The sequence below is a fragment of the Monodelphis domestica genome, chromosome 6, assembly GCF_027887165.1.
Source record: "Monodelphis domestica isolate mMonDom1 chromosome 6, mMonDom1.pri, whole genome shotgun sequence".
In the NCBI taxonomy this organism is placed as follows: Eukaryota; Metazoa; Chordata; class Mammalia; order Didelphimorphia; family Didelphidae; genus Monodelphis; species Monodelphis domestica.
In genome coordinates this window covers 24588405-24606866 of record NC_077232.1, presented here as the reverse complement: position 1 = coordinate 24606866, position 18462 = coordinate 24588405, and the positions used below count along the sequence as shown (strand labels likewise).

General features: G+C 35.3%; 2 protein-coding genes across 2 annotated transcripts; both read left to right on the top strand.

Annotated features, from left to right (window-relative positions):
- Nucleotides 1-315: 315 nt before the first annotated feature.
- On the top strand, nt 316-1260 carry LOC100020852 (olfactory receptor 5D18). Its single transcript, XM_001373161.3, has one exon. The coding sequence runs from the start codon at nt 316-318 to the stop codon at nt 1258-1260; it is 945 nt and encodes a 314-aa protein (XP_001373198.3).
- An 11790-nt stretch (nt 1261-13050) lies between these two features.
- Nucleotides 13051-13983, top strand: LOC100618897 (olfactory receptor 5D13-like). Its single transcript, XM_016423630.2, has one exon. It carries the CDS (start codon nt 13051-13053, stop codon nt 13981-13983), a length of 933 nt encoding a protein of 310 aa, XP_016279116.2.
- The last annotated feature ends 4479 nt before the right edge of the window (nt 13984-18462 follow it).

Below are 18462 nucleotides of genomic sequence, written 5' to 3'. Positions count from 1 at the left end.
TGTGTTTGAGGCAAATCCTCTGGCAGCTAGTGAAGTGTGATTAGTTCCAGAATGGAAGGCAAAAAGAAATGGGCAAAAGTACAAGTAGGAAAACTTAGAATTGATTTATATTTGAAAGTCAACTTATAAGTTAATTGGAGCTATCCAAGTTAAATGCATTTATTGGTTTTGTCCTCATTGAAGGTCTTCAACCAAAAGGCTAGGAAATAAATTGTTTGTTTTCTGATAGAGAAATATATATTTTTAGGTTAAGATTGTAGATAGCCATGGAGATAATCCAACTCTGAAATGCTGTAATTTTCTTTAACAGGAACCATGGTGAGTCCAGACAGGAACCAAAGTGGTGCAGTCATATTCATCCTCTTAGGATTCTCTGATTACCCAGATCTCAAAGTCCCTCTCTTTCTTCTGTTTCTGATGATCTACGTAGTCACAGTTTTGGGAAATTTGGGTATGATTGTGATCATCAGGATCAACCCGAAACTCCATACCCCTATGTACTTTTTCCTCAGTCACTTGTTTTTTGTGGATTTCTGCTACTCCACTGGAGTTACACCCAAGCTTTTAGAAAACCTAGTGGTGGAAGACAGAAAGATTTCTTTTGGAAACTGCATCACACAGTACTTTTTTACTGCTACCAGTGTGTTGACAGAAGCTTTCTTGTTGGCAGTAATGGCCTATGACCGTTTTATGGCAATTTGTAATCCTCTTTTATACATGGTTAACATGTCCCAGAAACGATGTACACTTCTGGTGACTGGCGCATATACATGGGGAATTGCTTCTTCCCTCATATTTACCTACTCACTCATTATACTGTCTTTTTGTGGAACCAACATAATTAATAATTTTCTCTGTGAGTATTCTGTCATCCTTTCTGCCTCCTGTTCAGATAGACACATTAGTGAAATGATACTTTTCATCCTTGCTAATTTTAATGTCTTGAGCACCCTCTTAACCATTCTTACGTCATATATATTGATTTTTGTCACCATCATAAAGATGCATTCAGCTAGTGGAAGGTATAAGGCTTTCTCAACTTGTGCCTCCCATCTGACTGCTATCTCCATCTTCTATGGGACCCTTCTCTTTCTTTATTGTGTCCCCAATTCTAAAAGTTCATGGCTCATAATCAAAGTGACTTCTGTTTTTTATACAGTGGTCATTCCCATGCTGAATCCTCTAATATACAGTCTGAGGAATAATGACGTGAAAGAAGCTGTCAGGAAAATTATGGACAGCAAAATATTCTCTTCCTAAAATTATTTGGTATCTTCATGATTCTGAGATTAATTTCTGGATCACTAGAAAAAGTTTGAAAACCTCTAAAACGTAGACGAGTGACTATTTTGAAATGGAAGGAGTTTATTTACTAGGGGAACTCTACAGACATATGAAATTCTAGATCTCACAAAGAGAGACAGGGATAGAAAGAGGTAGAGAGATAGATAGACTCTGTCATTGAGATACACACAAAGAGATACAGAGAGCAACAGGACACACTCTCTTTATCTTTCTCTCCATCTATATTTAACAAAATTATTTTATGCTCCTCTACTAGTAGCACAATCTCTTTGAGATTTTCTCTCTCTCTCCTCTCTCTGGATGTGTGTGTGTGTGTGTGTGTGTGTGTGTGTGTGTGTACAGAAAAGGCTTGGAGTGAGGAAGACTCATCATCCTGAGTTTCGATCTCACCTCAAACACTTATCTGTGTGACACTGGACAAGTTACTTATGCTTAGTTATTGCTTATCTATCTTACTTATCTATCTATAAAGTGATCCCATGGAGGAAACAGCAAATCCTTTCAGCATCTCTGCCAATAAAACCCAAAAGGGGTCACAAGTAGTCAGATCCGACTGAAATGACTACACAACAACCTATATAAATAAAACACACACGTGTGAATATATACATACATGTATATGTGTACATATACAAATATGTGTATATACACAGGTATACATTTAACATACATACACATTTACATTTCTCCCTGATAAATATGAGCTCCTTGAGCATAGTGACCATATTTTTGCCTCTATTTGTATCAAACTTGGCACATAATAAGAGCTTAATAAATACCTCTGGACTGATAGAAACTGAATAATTGGATAGAAACTGAATAAATATCATATTTTATACACTTTTTTCAACTCAAACTATTTCACTGACAATATTTTCCATTTAAATTTGTAAGACTACTTACTTTTCCCCTAAACCATCTGAGTTACTTAAAAATAATGGGATGTTGTATTCTTGACCTTTTATGAAAATATTATGTAGAGAATTACATATTTCAGATTTTTAGAAACAGCATGAATTTCAGTGTCTGAAAGGCATTTGTCTTTATTAGCTTTGGCAAAGATGTGGCACGAGTGCCGATCTGTTACTTGGGGAACTGCTCAGTTTCCCCTCTTCCCAGTGCCTGAGGTCATTTTTTGCAAGCCCCACCCTTTGTCTGCCCAAATCAAGTGCTTTCTCCCTCAGCTCTCTCAGGTAATTGGGGGCTCACAGTCAGCTTGAACTTTTCCCTCTGGGCACTTGTCCTTATTAAAGCTTTGCCAAAGCTGATATGGTCCAGAATATTTCTGGAAAAGAAAGCTGTTAAATAAATATCAAAGGACAAGATGAATCAAGGGTTGTGTTAAAAGTGACAGAATTCTGCACATCCATTCAAGAATATGGACCATGATAAAGCCCTGAAGATTATCCATTTTATGTCTCTGTTTCTTAATCTGGAAGAGGAGGAGGAGGGCTTGAGTGAAAAATAATCCTGCCTTTGACGGTAGGAGCTCATTTAATAGTTCTGTATCTATAGGTGAATTATTATCTTTCTAGAACCTCCAATTTCTCCATATGGAATCCTGGGGATTTCTTGCAGTATTCTTTTGACTAAAATTGATTATAAAACTTAAAACACCAAAGCAAAGATAACTTGTCTTCTAATCATGTCTCTTACAGATAGTGTGCTTCTTGTAGAAAAGAACCAAAATCTTTTCTAAACTTGGAATTTCTCTCAATGCTCAGTTAAGTAAACAATCATTTTACTTCTTAAACACAAATTGCTTAACAAATGTGTGCTTAAGAAGTAATTATTTTTTATAATTGAATTAAACTTAGTCTTGGTTGTCAACATGCACTTGCTCATCATGTAGCAATGAAGGAGAGTAGAAGACTTACTTTCTCACATCTCTGGATGATTTGGGGTTAATCCTACTCCTTCAAAGATTTTTACTAGGGAACTATTGTTCAAATTTTAAATTTCTATAGAAATGAAATCAATCATTACAATTATTATTATGTGTTATTATTTGGTTTGTCTTTTGCTGTCTCTAAAATCTACTGTTTTAATTTCATTCAAACCCATGCCAGTATCAATTAAGATTTAGTAAATAAGACAACCTAAATGGAATTTGGGAATAAAGTGAGAGAGAGAGAGAGAGAGAGAGATCTCCAGCTTCCTCTGACCCAGGTAGGAATTAGTCAGGGAAAGGAGTCTCAATACTATGGGCCTTTTCTGGAGGCCAAGGAAAGGAAGTCAGCCTTTAAACTCACCACATGCCAGTTCAATCAGCATATTCTTTATCAGCTTCAACTCTAGCAAGTTTCACTCCAAGTGTGTCTCTTTCGAACTCCCAGAGGACCCAACCAACAACAACTCCCAGAAAATCAACCACAACAATAACCAACCTCCTTCAGGCCCTTGTCTCTTTCTTTTAAAGAACTTTTTTTCTTGTATCACTTTCCCTAATTCCATGTCTACTAATCACAGCTGACGCAGTGCTTTTGGACTACCCAGAAGATAGTTAGTCAATTCTAACTTGTTACAACTATCACACACATGGGTTACAGATCTCCCACTTCATGATTAAGTACTGTGTTTACATTTTGGGTAAATCAAAAAATAGACAGGGGATTACAATTTAATCATCACAATCAAGGAAGAGCTAAGTACCTTCATTGTTACAATCAAAGGAGAGATAAATCCAATCTTCACATACTATTTAAATAACTAGTGGCTGGTTGCCATAGTCCAAAGCTTTTTGGGTACAAATTTATATGCTGGAGAAATGGATATATTCACTTATTGTATTGCAAAAAACAAATAGTTAAAAAAATCTAAATTCTGGTGACGTGCTTCAAATTCAAAAATTGAGAGGAAAAAAATCAAATACTATATTGCACAAGTAGGAAGAAAAACAAATATATTAAAATATGTATATTTCATAATCACAGAGGTAAGTATAGAGATTAATTTCCAAAAAATAAGATTCATTTCCTCTTTAACTTGCCATGATCTGCAGTGTGAGTGCAAATGAGGTCGATAAAGAAATGGAGGTATAAAAGCAATAATACATTCAAGAAAATACAAAAAAAAATACAAAAGTCACAAAATGTTACAAAAGGCACATCAAGTCAATATAGTTCACTAATAAAGGTTTTCTTCTTTGAGGTAGTGTATTGTTCTTCTACAAGGGCAATTTGTTCAAATACAAGGATCAACCAAATAAAGTACAACAAAATAGTACAGATCCAGCAGTAGGGAAGTCTTATCAAAATCAATAGTCAAATAATATCAGCATAGGCAATTATTCATTATCAACAGAAGGTACCTGTTTTATATGGCTCCAATGAATCCATGAGTCTCTCTGCCCAATTTTAATGGCTGTGGGTGTAGTCAGTAGAATCTGGAATGTTCCATCATAAGCAGGGTCAGTTCACCCAGTATATTTGAAAGTTTTCATGTACACTGTATCACCTGGTTTTAAAATCATTAAATGAGAAAGCTATAGGGTCTGCCTGAAATCCAGGATAATGGAGTTCTTGCAGTTTCATTTGTAGTTGTCTTATATTTGTGGAAATGTTTGTATCCTCTCCTAACAATGATGTATAGGCAGGAGTAAATGGTTGTGCCTGAATAGATTGATGTTCAAATAGTATCTCAAATGGTGAGATGTGTAAATCACCTCTTGGTCTGCTTCTGAGATAAAATAGGGCCAGAGGTAGAATTTCGGGCAATTTTAAATAAGTCTCCATGTACAGTTTACCAATCATAGTTTTAAGTTCTTTATTCATTTTTTCAGCTTGGTCAGAGCTCTGGGCATGATATGGTGTATGAAATTTACGCTTTATCTCCATTCATGAATAAATTTGTGATGAGAATGAATCAGTAAAATGAATTCCTCTATCCAAATCAATACTTGCTCACAGCCCAAAATGAGGAATAATTTCTTTCAAAAGGATTTTGGTAACAAAAGCCAATATGGCCTATACAATAGGAAATTCTTCAGGCCACCTGGCCATCTTATCAACTATGATGAGACAAAATTTATACAGTCTAGCTTTTGGCATGGAGATAAAATCAATTTGTAAATGCTCCAATGGTGTGTAAGTGAGAGTACATCTACCAAAGGCTTTTCCATAAAAGCATGTTGATTAAAGGCCTGGCAGGTAGGACAAGGAGTACATACTTTGGAGGCAATTGTAGTTATTCCAGGTGCTAGCCATACTCTATTAACAGAGTCTACAATATCCTGAGGGCGAACATGAACATGTTTATGGGTAGAGTGACAAATTTGATTATAGAAAGCTCTAGCGATCAGGGGTTTGCTGTCTCATGATACCAATACTCCATTAATCTATTTTGCTTTACATTTTTCCTTCCATTTTTCCACTTCCTTTTCATTATGGGAAATTGATACATTTTAGTCATCATTGCTTGTTAATTTTAAAATTAATTCAGACTTTTCTATGGCCACTAGCTTTGAAGCAGTATCTGATTGGTCATTTCCCATAGAGATAAGTTTAGTGGGAAGTGTGTATACCTGCCTCAGTCTCCCCATCTCCCCTAAATTTTAATCTTTACAATGCAAAACAGTGAACAATAGTTATGGCTTTGGGGAGCTGGAGGGCAGAAAGAAGTTTAGTAATAAAGTATGAGTTGGCAATACATTTTCTAACTGATGTTGAGAATCCCTTCTAAAGCCATATCATGCCAATGGTGTGACATATTCTGAATGCATAATGGGAGTCTGGGTAAATCATGGCCTTCATCCTTTGCAATAATAAAATATATTTCAAAGCTGTGAGTTCTACACCTGTTCTACTTACATTTGAGGGTAAAGAAACTTATAAAAGAGTATTAAATTCGGTAACTATCACATCTCCTGTATAACTCATGCCATCCCTCCTAAACAAAGAACCATCTGTAAATAATATTAAATCTGAATTATCTAAAGGGATGTCTAGAAAATCATTATGAGTTTATCAGCAACAGACACTAAAGATGTACTATTGTATAAAGATTCTCCGGAACACTGAGAGCCATCAAGCATTCTTTCTAAAGGTCCAGGCTTGGTCCATCTAGATGCGATGATCCAGTTGAATAATGGAGATGAGAGACACTGTGTGCTCAGGCCCACATGCCTAGGAGTCACACAGTGTTCTGCCATAGCACAGAGGTTTCTTATTTGTTTGTTTGTTTTTTTTTATATAGGTTTGTGATTACATCCTTCTTAGGCACACAATCAATTTTCTACATATGTGTTTCCATAGTACTTAACAACATAAGTGTAGCCTAAGAAGAGAGTCAGTGAAATATCATTGCTATAGATGAATGACATAAACAGGGTGATCAAGAGGTTAGTTCTCCCTGAACTAGGAGAATCATTCTTACTTTTGATCAGCTTTCACACTCAATCACAATTACTTAGAAGATGGGTAACAAAACATGGAGGAGCTAGGTACAAGTTTAGAGGGCAATTTAATGAGACCTGATTTGGGGTTTTCCTCAATTTCCAGGTCACATTTTTCTTGTGTTTCACTTAGGCATTTGGAGATATTGCTCTGGATATTTTAACATAACCAACCAATGAAGTGTCTCCCTTTGACCTGGGCTTGAAGGTGATTGATTTTCTTGGCTTGTTTGGCTAATTCGATGTTCTTGGCTTGTCTGTCTTGTAATGAGAGTGAATATAACTTTGTGGAGAGGGAAAGGAGGGGGCTAATGGGTAGTGATCCTTAGGTTTTAATTCTGTGAATGTAATCTTTTAGGGTAATAATTTAGGGGGATTAAGGTGGGATATATATTTATTCTATACATCTTTGTTCTTATATCCTTTTTTTATATTGGAGAGAGAACAATAGTCATCCATTATTAAGGGAAGTTAAACAGAGAGAAGTAACAGAGGGGGATCAGTGGGGGCCTCATTTTCTGGGGGCTGCCTTGCCATTCCCATCTCCTAAAATGTGACCTTGTCAACCAGTGGGGTTATGATGGCCTCCAGCACATTGTATTTTTTTGGATTGATTCCTCCTTTGCCATTGGATCATGGAAGGAGTGCTTGAATCTGTTCAATTGAATTTGCATATCGTCTTGCATTTCACCTTTAATTTTTCCATATGGTAGCTTTTTTTGTCTTAACATTTAGAATCAGGGAAAAAAATTCCTAGCAATATGACGAGAAAAAGGTAATTTGAAACTTTAAAGGTTGCCTGTTGGGCGAAATCCAGAAGGATTTCTTGCAGAGTAGCATTCGTGCTATTCTGGTTTGTAAGTAGGTTAGATTAAAGGAAAAGGGATGAGAAAATAATTTTAAATGTATTTTTATATTTATATTTTTTTATTATTAGGGGTGGGGGTAGGGTTAGAAGTAGCATTATTTTATCTCATTTTATTTCATGTTATATGATTTTATTGGATTTTATTTACAAAAAATAAAACAAAACGTTATTTTTCTGTATTTTTGTTGAACTCCTGTCATTGCAACTGAGCAGAATAAAAATGAGTGCTCAATACTGGCTGCTAGTGGCCAGGAGTCAGCACTACAACAAAGAGGGTTAAGGGGTCTGGTTTGGGTATGGGTTAGGGTGTGGTTAGAGTGCCAGAAACCAAAATGGAGGATTTCGGTGCAAAAATAAGGTGGGTTTTGGGTTTGCTTTTGTCCCTAAAGCAAATTTGCTCCAGAGGAGTGTCAGGAGCAAGGTAGATAAGACCAAAACAGAAGAGGTAGGGTGTAGTGGGGGGAGAACCAGAATCCCCTCTGCCAAAACAGTGGAGGTTGGCAGGTCCCCTTCATACCTCTCTTCCCCTGTGCTGGGTGTGGACTAGGGAGGGAGTTTAAAACTTATCAGCAGGCACTGAGGCTGGAGCAGGATCTGCAGGATTGGCAGAAGAGGCAATAGCAGAAGCTGCAGCTGCAGCAGAAGCCCTGTGGGGGTGGGCAGGCTTTACCATAAGCAATGGCTTAGGGCTGCAGCAACTGCAGCCAAGGCTATGCAGGGAGGGGCAGCCTGCATATGCTAGCAGTGGCTTGAGGCAGAGGGGGTAGCAGGAGCCAGGGTGGCCATGGCTGCTCAAGAAGAAGAACCATCCCTCTGAGTAACTGAGAAAGCTCAGTAAACTTTCCTGAGGGGTTGAGTAACAGAAACTTTGAGAATCCATACCCTGAAGTGGTCTGCCAAATATGGAAGTTACAATAGAATATCCAAATACCCCATGTATTATTATAATAAGATTTGTTAATAATAATACCTTGAAGTAAAGGGAAATAAAAGCTAGAGCAAAGAGGGAATTAACACAGTAGCCCTCAAGGGAAAAAGAGAGAGAGGGCAGATATAATATCTAACTATATACAAAATGTGAGCAGGTCATGTGGTGGAGAGTCGAAAGGAATTCTGGTCAATGTAGTACAGTACTAAAAATACCAAAGGAGTTAAAAGGTGAACATGTGCCCTCAGAGAAAGACACACACTGTATATACAGTATATACTTATACTTATAGTACAGACAGATGCTATAGTGGATAGAGCCCTGGATCTGGAGTCAGGAAAACCTGAGTTCAAATATAGCCTGGGATACTTTCTAGCTGTGTGACCCTGGGCAAGTTTCTTAAATATGTTAACGTCAGTTTCTCCTATGTAAAATAGACTAGAGAAGGAAATGGCAAACCATACCAGCATCTTTGCCAAGAAAACCCCAAATCGTGTCACAGAGTCAGATATTACTTAAAAATAACTGAATAACAATAAATGCAAGCACATGTATATATGCATTTGCATATATGTATATTTTTTCTTCATATAGATACAGATATTGCAAGTTGAAGATAATTAAAAAATAGGACTAACATTAAGGGGGACTTAGGTGAAGCTTTTATGGAAAATAGGATTTTACTTGGGACTTGAAATAAACCAGGGAATCAATGTCAAAATAAAGGAAGAAGTAATTCCATATTTTATTTTATTATGTGAATATTTCTTTTCAAAATTTATTTATTTAATTAATTATTTTTAAAGCTTTTTCCATGGTAACATGATTCATGTTCTTTCTCTTCTCCTCCTCCCTCCCACTCCTGGAGGCAACAAACAATTCCACTAGGTTGTACATGTATCATTGTTCAAAACCTATTAACATATTATTACTATTTGTAATAGAGTGATCATTTAATGACAACATCCCCAATCATATCCCCATCTAATCATGTGATCATATGTATTTCTTCTGTGTTTCCGCTCCCACAGTTCTTTCTCTGGATGTGGATGGTGTTCTTTTTCATAAGTCCCTCAGAATTGTCCTGGATCATTGCATTGCTGTTAGTAGAGAAATTCATTACATTTGATTTTATCACAGAGTATCTGTCTCTGTGTACAATGTTCTTCTGGTTCTACTCCTTACACTCTGCATCACTTCCTAGAGGTCTTTCCAGTTCACATGGAATTCTTCCACTTTATTATTCCTTTGAGCACAATAATATTCCATCACCAACATATACCACCATTTGTTCAGCCATTCCCCATTTGGAGGGCATCCCCTCATTTTCCAATTTTTTTTTGCCACCACAAAGAGCACTGTTATGAATATTCTTGTACATGTATTTTTCCTTATTATCTCTTTGGGGGACAAATCCAGCAGTTCTATGACTGGATAAAAGGGCAGATAGTCATTTAAAGCCCTTTGGGCATAATTCCAAATTGCCTTCTAGAATGGTTGGATCAATTCCCAACTCTACCAGCAATGCATTAGTGTCCCAATTTTGCCACATCCCCTCCAGCATTAATTCTATATTTTAAACTTGGTCTGTGACCCTTTTTAGGCATTGCTGTGTAAAGTATTCTTATGCTAGACAGTCACCCTCTACTACCATTGTGAGTCAATTATTGAGTTAGGTGATTATAATGCCTTTAATTGGAACTGTGTAATATTGTTTCATCTTGGGATATTTCATTAATAATGGTGAAAGGGATTTTAGTTAGTATCAAATAAATGAATGGAAAATAAACTTTTTACAGTAGCTATCCCCATGTGATTTCAAAGAAATATGATTCCCTAAAGGCAGAATTTCCTATGATTACTTACTCAGGGCTTGGGCATTTGTCTCTGGTACCTCTTTCACATTAGATGTGGACATAGAAGTAAAACTGACAGCATCCATCCCCACTCAGGTTACTGGTATAGTAGGAAGATGTGTCTCTCTCCCTGAGTTTTGTTGTGAAATAGAATGACATTTAGTGTTTTGCTTCAATCATTACGAAAAAAAAAGTGTGTTTTATAATTCTATTTTAGTTGATTATATATTCCCAGTGTTGTTTTAATTCTGAGTCTAATTAAATTTGGTAGATGGTAGGTCTTCTACTAATTGACATTGTTTGCTATCATATCCAAGTCCTATATTCATTGCTTCATAGACCATGCGAGCAATCATCTAAGATTGCCATATTCTGTTGATGAATAGATGTGCCTAGAAAAATCCCTTCTATTTCCTTTCCAGAAACAAGAATTGGTGCCAGAAAATTTATGCAAATTTCTGATCTAAAGGGATCTGCCAGCCCAAAAAGGTAAGTGTTCCTCTCAACTCATTATATTTTTTTCTATCGTCATTGCACATTTACTAAACATTTATTATTTTGAGAACACTGTGCTAATCCCCAGGAACACTATGAATCATCAGTATCTAGATTAAGGATTTCAGCGTCCACATAGGAAGAGAGAACAGATCAACAAAAATACAAATGCAAATGTCAGAGATCATATGATAAATGCACATTAATTCTTATAAATAATTACATAGTTGATTTTAAGAGAAAGTACAGTCATTAAGGATAGCTACTGACGGAAAATTTGTGAAAGAGTCAGGTGAGAGGCGGGGAAAGACCTAGGTTTTTTATTTATTCCTAGCACTCTCTAATTTGGATTATATCTATTCCTGCATATGTCAAAAAAGAAAATTAAAAACAAAACAAGTAGACAATAGGCTTCTTCTGAGAAGTGACTGTTATTTTTATCTCCTGGACATTGTTGTTGTCCGGCACCATAGAAAGAGGAAGAATTTTGGATGTTTGTTAATTTTTTAGAATGATGAAAAATAGACTAAGAGTTGGGAAGGATTAAAAGAGAAGATCACAGTGGAGCATAATTGATTTTATTTTTGGAGTGTGATTGACTAATTTAAAAAAAATCTTCCTCCACCATGTCTTTAAACAGTAGATAGTGAGTTTTCAGATTCATATGTCTTTGAGGAATGAATTCAGAACTGACAAATTAAAAAAAAACTGGTCAAAGGAAGCTTTTTTATTTCTTCATCTATAGTTTAGGACAATATAGAAAATGATGAAGATATAGAAATATAGAAAAATATAGAAAAAAAAAACTTATGAAAATCAGGAACACAAATTCTGAAGTGTATATGAAGAGTTTCACTTGGGCCCTGTCCTGTGTTCAGAAATCACCTAACAGTTCACCAAGAAGAAAAACAAAACAACAACTATATATATATATTTAAAATTTGTAGGAGGAAGAGAAATAAAAACTATAAATACTAACATGTGGGATGATTTTGGAAACCAGGTTAAATTATTAGAGATATACAAGTAGAAGACTGAGTATTGAATATCTAGAATTTGGGTAGGGAAAAACTGAAAAGTAATAAAGATTAAATGGTAAGATTATTTTGTTTTATTACTGTCTGAAAACAGATGCTAGGGATACATGTATGCATACATGTATATATACACAGAGAGAGTGTGTGCTAGAGAGACAGAGGGACACAGAGAAAAAGAAAATCCAAATATACAATAAATACTTAGATTTCCTCCACTCAGGATTTTCAACATTTAGACAGTAACCCCATTTGCCTCCAATATTTGTTTGGAATCTCATTTCCTATCTTATTTTGGTATGACTAGCATAGTCAGCACCCTGATTAATCCTATCATTCATCCATAATTTTACTACCTACTCAATACCCCACTTTAACATCATTTTTTCTTCCCTTCCCTTCCCTTCCCTTCCCTTCCCTTCCCTTCCCTTCTTCCCTTCCCTTCCCTTCCCTTCCCTTCCCTTCCCTTCCCTTCCCTTCCCTTCCCTTCCCTTCCTTTCCTTCCCTTCCCTTCCCTTCCTTTCCCTTCCCTTCCCTTCCCTTCCCTTCCCTTCCCTTCCTTTCCTTCCCTTCCCTTCCCTTCCCTTCCCTTCCCTTCCCTTCCCTTCCCTTCCCTTCCCTTCCCTTCCCTTCCCTACCCTTTCCTTCCCTTCCCTTCTCCCCTTTCATAATGCCATCTAATTCATGAATCCATCTTCATTTCACCTTTCTTCATCTATCCTTGATGAATTTCTTACCAACCCTATACTGAATTTTTTGACACAAACTACATTTATATGTAAATTATCATCAGTAAATGACTAGGCCTCTAACTTCATCGGTATGAATAGCTTTCTTTGTAAAATCAACTATTTTAAAGTAAATTGACATTTGCTTGTAATTTGAAGCATTACTGAGTCCTTTGAGCCATTGAGAAATTAAGTGATGAATCCAATCCAGGGTCACAAGTGAGTTTGTGTCACAGATAGGACAAGAATCCATGGCTTCCTGGCTCCAATTTTACATTTTTCCCCACTGTGAAACATTGCTTTTTATAGAGGAAATATTTAATTGATAAAAATTTACTTTAATTATCATTTATTCAAACCCACCTTTTTCCTATTACTTATGTCTCTTTCATTATCCTATTCTGTTTTTCAGGGCTTATTTTTGAATTGCCTTCACCTGTTGCTATGGTGACTCCTGATAGAAATCAGAGTTCTCTAGTCATATTTGTTCTTTGGGGATTTTCTGACTACCCAGAATTTAAGATCTTTTTCTTTCTGGTTTTCCTGGCCATCTATGTGATCACTGTTATGGGTAATCTTGGAATGCTTATAATCATTATTATGAACCCCAAATTACATACACCGATGTATTTTTTCCTTAAACACTTGTCCTTTGTGGATTTCTGCTACTCCACTTCAGTTACACCAAAGCTGTTAGAAAACTTATTTGCTGAAGATAGGACAATATCTATCACTGCTTGCATGACACAATTTTTCTTTACTGCTAACTGTGCATTGACTGACACATTTATTTTGGCAGTAATGGCATATGACCGCTTCGTAGCCATTTGTAATCCTCTTTTATATATGACGATCATGTCACAGAAACGTGGTTCCTTGCTGATGGCTGCAGCATACTCCTGGGGCATATTTTTCTCTTTACTCTTCACCTACTCTCTTCTTGTTTTATCTTTTTGTGGGACTAACATCATCAATAATTTTCTGTGTGAATATTCTGTCATAATCTCTGTGTCATGTTCTGATAGGCACTTTAGTGAGGTGATGCTTTTTATAGTTAGTAATGTTAGTATGTTGAGCACTCTAATAATCATATTCACTTCTTATATTTTTATTTTTGTAACTGTTATGAAGATGAAGTCAGCCAGGGGGAGGCAGAAGGCTTTTTCCACTTGTGCCTCTCACCTGACAGCTGTTGGCATCTTTTATGGAGCTGTCCTTTTCCTCTACTGTATACCCAATAATAAAAAATCATCGGTTACAGTCAAATTAGGTTCTGTATTCTATACAGTAATCATTCCCATGCTGAACCCCCTAATATATAGTGCAAGGAACAGTGATGTTAAGGAAAAAATTAAGAAGTTAATGAACTTAAAATGATTTCTCATTAAATTAATGTCATCATCTTCAACTTCATCATCACCGCCACTATTGATAAAAACAACAACCACACAGTGATAATGGCTTCTTCTGTAGCTGAAAATATTTTTCTAAAATGAACAAAGACTGTATTCAGAAATTCTTATATATATATATATATATATATATATATATATATATATATATATATATATCCATCTGGTACTTAGACTTTTTGCTTCTTCCAGTTCATTCCACTGTTGTGAATCCATGCCTATGTAAAAGAAGAATGTGAAAACTCAAATAAAAAAGTAGCTACCCAAACTCTTTTATTAGTTACTATATAGGGTGGAATAGCACTAACCAATCATAATAGGCCCTATTTCTTTAAAATAACATGCAAAATACAATAATGTCATTAATTTGCTATTCTTGAATAGCTATTTTTCCCTTGTTCTCTTTAGATCTTCTAAACCTATATGTGGTAATTGGTGAATGTCTTGGAGTGAAGAGAGGTTCTGGTAGGAAATAAACTATGGGGAAGTGACCACTCATCATCAGGGAGGAGAATGGAGATCTCTAAACCCTTAGATATAACATCTGATTGATATAATTCAGTGTACTTCCAAACTACTTTACAGAAATAGAATATTCTTTGAAAATATCGATCAAGTCCCTCTTCCTGAAATGTACTACTCCCTCACCTCTGACTTTTAGAACATCTATCTTCCTTTGAAAAGAAGCACCACTTTCTAAAAATGAAACATTTTCTTATTCCTTACCCCAAATACTGTGTATTTATTACACATATATGTGTGTAGTGTTTAAATATACCCCTGAATATATGCACATGTAATTACATACACATGGAAATCCATTCACATACATGGATATACATATATATGTTGGAAAATGTTATTGTTTATATTTTATAGGAACTGATTGATTTTGCTAGTGATGGCTGGAAAGCATTATATAAGATTAAATTATCTTCAATCTACTAATTTTATTCTGTAAGGAAGATTTATCAGGCAGTAATTATTGAATAAATTCTTTTTACTTAAGAATCTATTATTTTCAAAATCTCATGTTAATACCTATAGCATCAGTATGTCCAGAAAGATTCAAAATATGGTGATAAATAGCTTTGGTGGCTCATTCATGTTTGACTCTTTATAACCTCATGGACCACATCATCCATGGAATTTTCTTGGCAAAGATACTGGAGTGCTTTGACACTTCTTTCTCCAGTGGAACCAGTGAAACCTTTTGTTATGTAGTCAGAAGTTAAGTGACTTGCCCAGGGTCAAACAACTAGGAAGTATCTGAGGCTGAATTTGAATTAAGGTCTTTTTAATTCTAGCGTTCCAGGGCTTGATGGATTCATAAGCAAATTCTACCAAACACTACAGAACAATTAATTTCAATACTACATAAAACATTCAGAAAGGTATTGAGGAAAATTCCTTTTATGACACAAATACAATACTGATCTCTGAACCAAGAAGAACAAAAATTATATGCAGTGAACCTTTCATGACCTCATAGAAATAGAGTTCCTCTTCCCAGGTGTTTGTGACTACTATTCCTGCAGAGTACACCAAAACATAAAATCTCAGATCAAGACTGCATAAACAGTTCCAAAAAATCCTGAGAACGAGTTAACTCCCCTGTTCACATTCTGAGGAGGATTGGGGAGGACAGATTGTTTCTCTCTAGAAGAGCTTTAAATCTTGTGTGCTGCTTACAATAAACGCTCATTATCCCTCTTTGATAATGTTCCAGTCTTTCTTTCTTGTGACTCCATAGCTATTCTCCAGAAGCTCTATGCTGTCCCCAGACAGTTCTAAACTGTCCCCTACTGCGACTCTGTAGAAGTCCCCGGCAATTATAGACCATCATCATTAATGAATATTGATTTTTAAACACAATACTATCAGGAAGATTACATCAGTATATATCAAGGATCATATACCATTATGAGGTAGGTTTTAAACCAGGGATGGTTCAATATTAGAAAAACTATCAATACAATTGAGCAAAAGAATTAAGAAAACAAAACCAAACCAGAGAAACCAAATTATTATTTTAATAGATTCAGAAAAAAATATTTTGACAAAATACAAAATCCATACTAATTAACAAATGGCAGAGAACAATGGAATGAATGGGATATTACTCAAAATTGTAAATGATTTCTACCTAAAATGATCAGAAAATATTATTTGTAAAGGGAATGAGCTAGAAACCTTTCCAATAACATCAGAAGTGAAACAAGGATGCCCATTTTCAACAATAGTATTCAATATGGTACTAAATATATTAGCTATAGTAAGATAATAAGAAGAAATTGAAGGAATTAGAATAGAGAATGAGGAAATGTAGCTCTCATTCTTTGCAGATGATATGATAGCATGACTATAAAATCCATCATAAAAGTAATCGAAACAATGAACAACTTTAGCTAAGTTGCAGGATACAAAATAGACCCATAAAACTCACCAGCATTCCCCTATACTAGCAATAAAGTTCAACAGCAAGATATAGGAAATCACATTTAAAATAATTCTAGATGACATAAATTTACCTGGGGGATCTATCTGCCAAAACAAACACAGGGAATATTTGATCACAACTACAAAAATATTCTTCACAAAAATAAAGTCAGACCTGAACAGTTGGATTGGGGCGGAGGGTGGAGGGATTTTTTCTTATGGTTAGTATGAGCCAATGCAAGTAAAATTATAATTTGTCCTAAGTTAATTACTTATTAGGTGCCATTCCAATCAATCTACCCAAAAATTAACTCAGAGCTAGAAAAAATATAAATTTCATTTGGAAGAACAAAAACCAAAATAACAAGGGAATTAATGAAAAAAAAAATGAAGGAAATTAGCTTAGCTATTCCAGATCTCAAACCATATTATAAAGTTGCAACTATCAAACCAATACAGTACTGGTACTGGCTAAGAAATATAGTGGAGGACCAATGTAGTATAATTGGTACTCAACAGGCAATGGTAGATGACTATAGTAACCTAATGTTTGACAGATCCAAAAATCCAAACTTCACTATTTGACAAAAACTGCTCACAAAAATGTAAAACACAAAAATATAAAACTTCACTATTTGACAAAAACTGCTCACAAAAATGTAAAACATAGTAGAAATTGGGCATAAGCCACCACCTCACACCATGTACCATGGTAAAGTCAAAATGGATAAGATATAGAAATAAAAGATATCATAAACTAAGTAGGGGAACACAATGGTTTACCTCTCAGACTTATGGATAAGGGAAGAATTTAGGTAAAAATAAGACAGAATAATATGAGATATAAAATAGTTAACTTTGACCTCATTAAATTCAGAACTTTCTGCACAAACAAAAGCAATAAAACCAAGATAAAAAGGCAAACAATGAACTGGAAAGAAACCTTTACATATCCAAAATTCTAAGAAAATTTTCATTTCTAAAATATATAGTTAAATTAAATCTATAAGAAAATATCATTTCTCAGTAATTCTCATTTGAAGAAATAAAAAGTATCCTTGTCATATGAAGAAATGTTACAAATCTTTATTTATTAGAGAAATGCAAATTAAAACAACTGAGTTATCAATTCACATTCATTCCACTGACTAATATGACAAAAAGGGAAAATGATAAATTCTGGAGGGGATATACAAAAGTTGAGATTAAAACAGTCTTGGTGGAGATGTGAACTGATAAAACCAATCTGGAGAGAGAGAGAGAGAGAATCTAGAACAATATTCATAGGGACATAAAATTGTGCATAGCCTTTGACCTACCAATATCACCACTCGGTCTGTGTTCCAAAGAGATTAAATATAGGAGGAGGAAAGACTATTTGTATAAAAATATTTATAACAGCTTTTTGTAGTGTCAAAGAACTAGAAACTGAAGTGATGTTCATCAACAGGGGAATGGTTAAATAAGTCGTGGTACATGTTTCTAATGAGATACTAATCCTATGATAACACTATCACTGAATTGCAGAAAGACCCCCAGCCAAAACCTCCAGAGAATACCATTCCTCCTCTACAGTCTCATTTTTTATAATCATCCTCTTTCTCCATGTCACTTCCTTTCTCTTTGCACTGGTCTATCACATCTCAGGAACAATCAAAGTCTCTCTGATCTGAACCCATAACCCTTAGGTCTGGGTCATGCTCCTAGGGCTGGCTCGGATGAGCAGATAGTTTAGGACCCTGGGAGGAAGGGGTTCCCTTTACACACCAGAAATATTATGCCATAGTAAATAACAAACAAGATGATCACAAAATAACTTGAAAGAGTTACATGATGTGATGTAAAATGGAGTGACCAGAACAGGGAGAACATTGTACACAGTAACACGAATAATGTATGATAATCGACTTTGAATGACTTAACTACTATCAATAGTGTAAGCAACCAGATCAACTCTAAGAGACTTAACAGAACGATATCTCTCTATATACCTAAGTATAGAGGC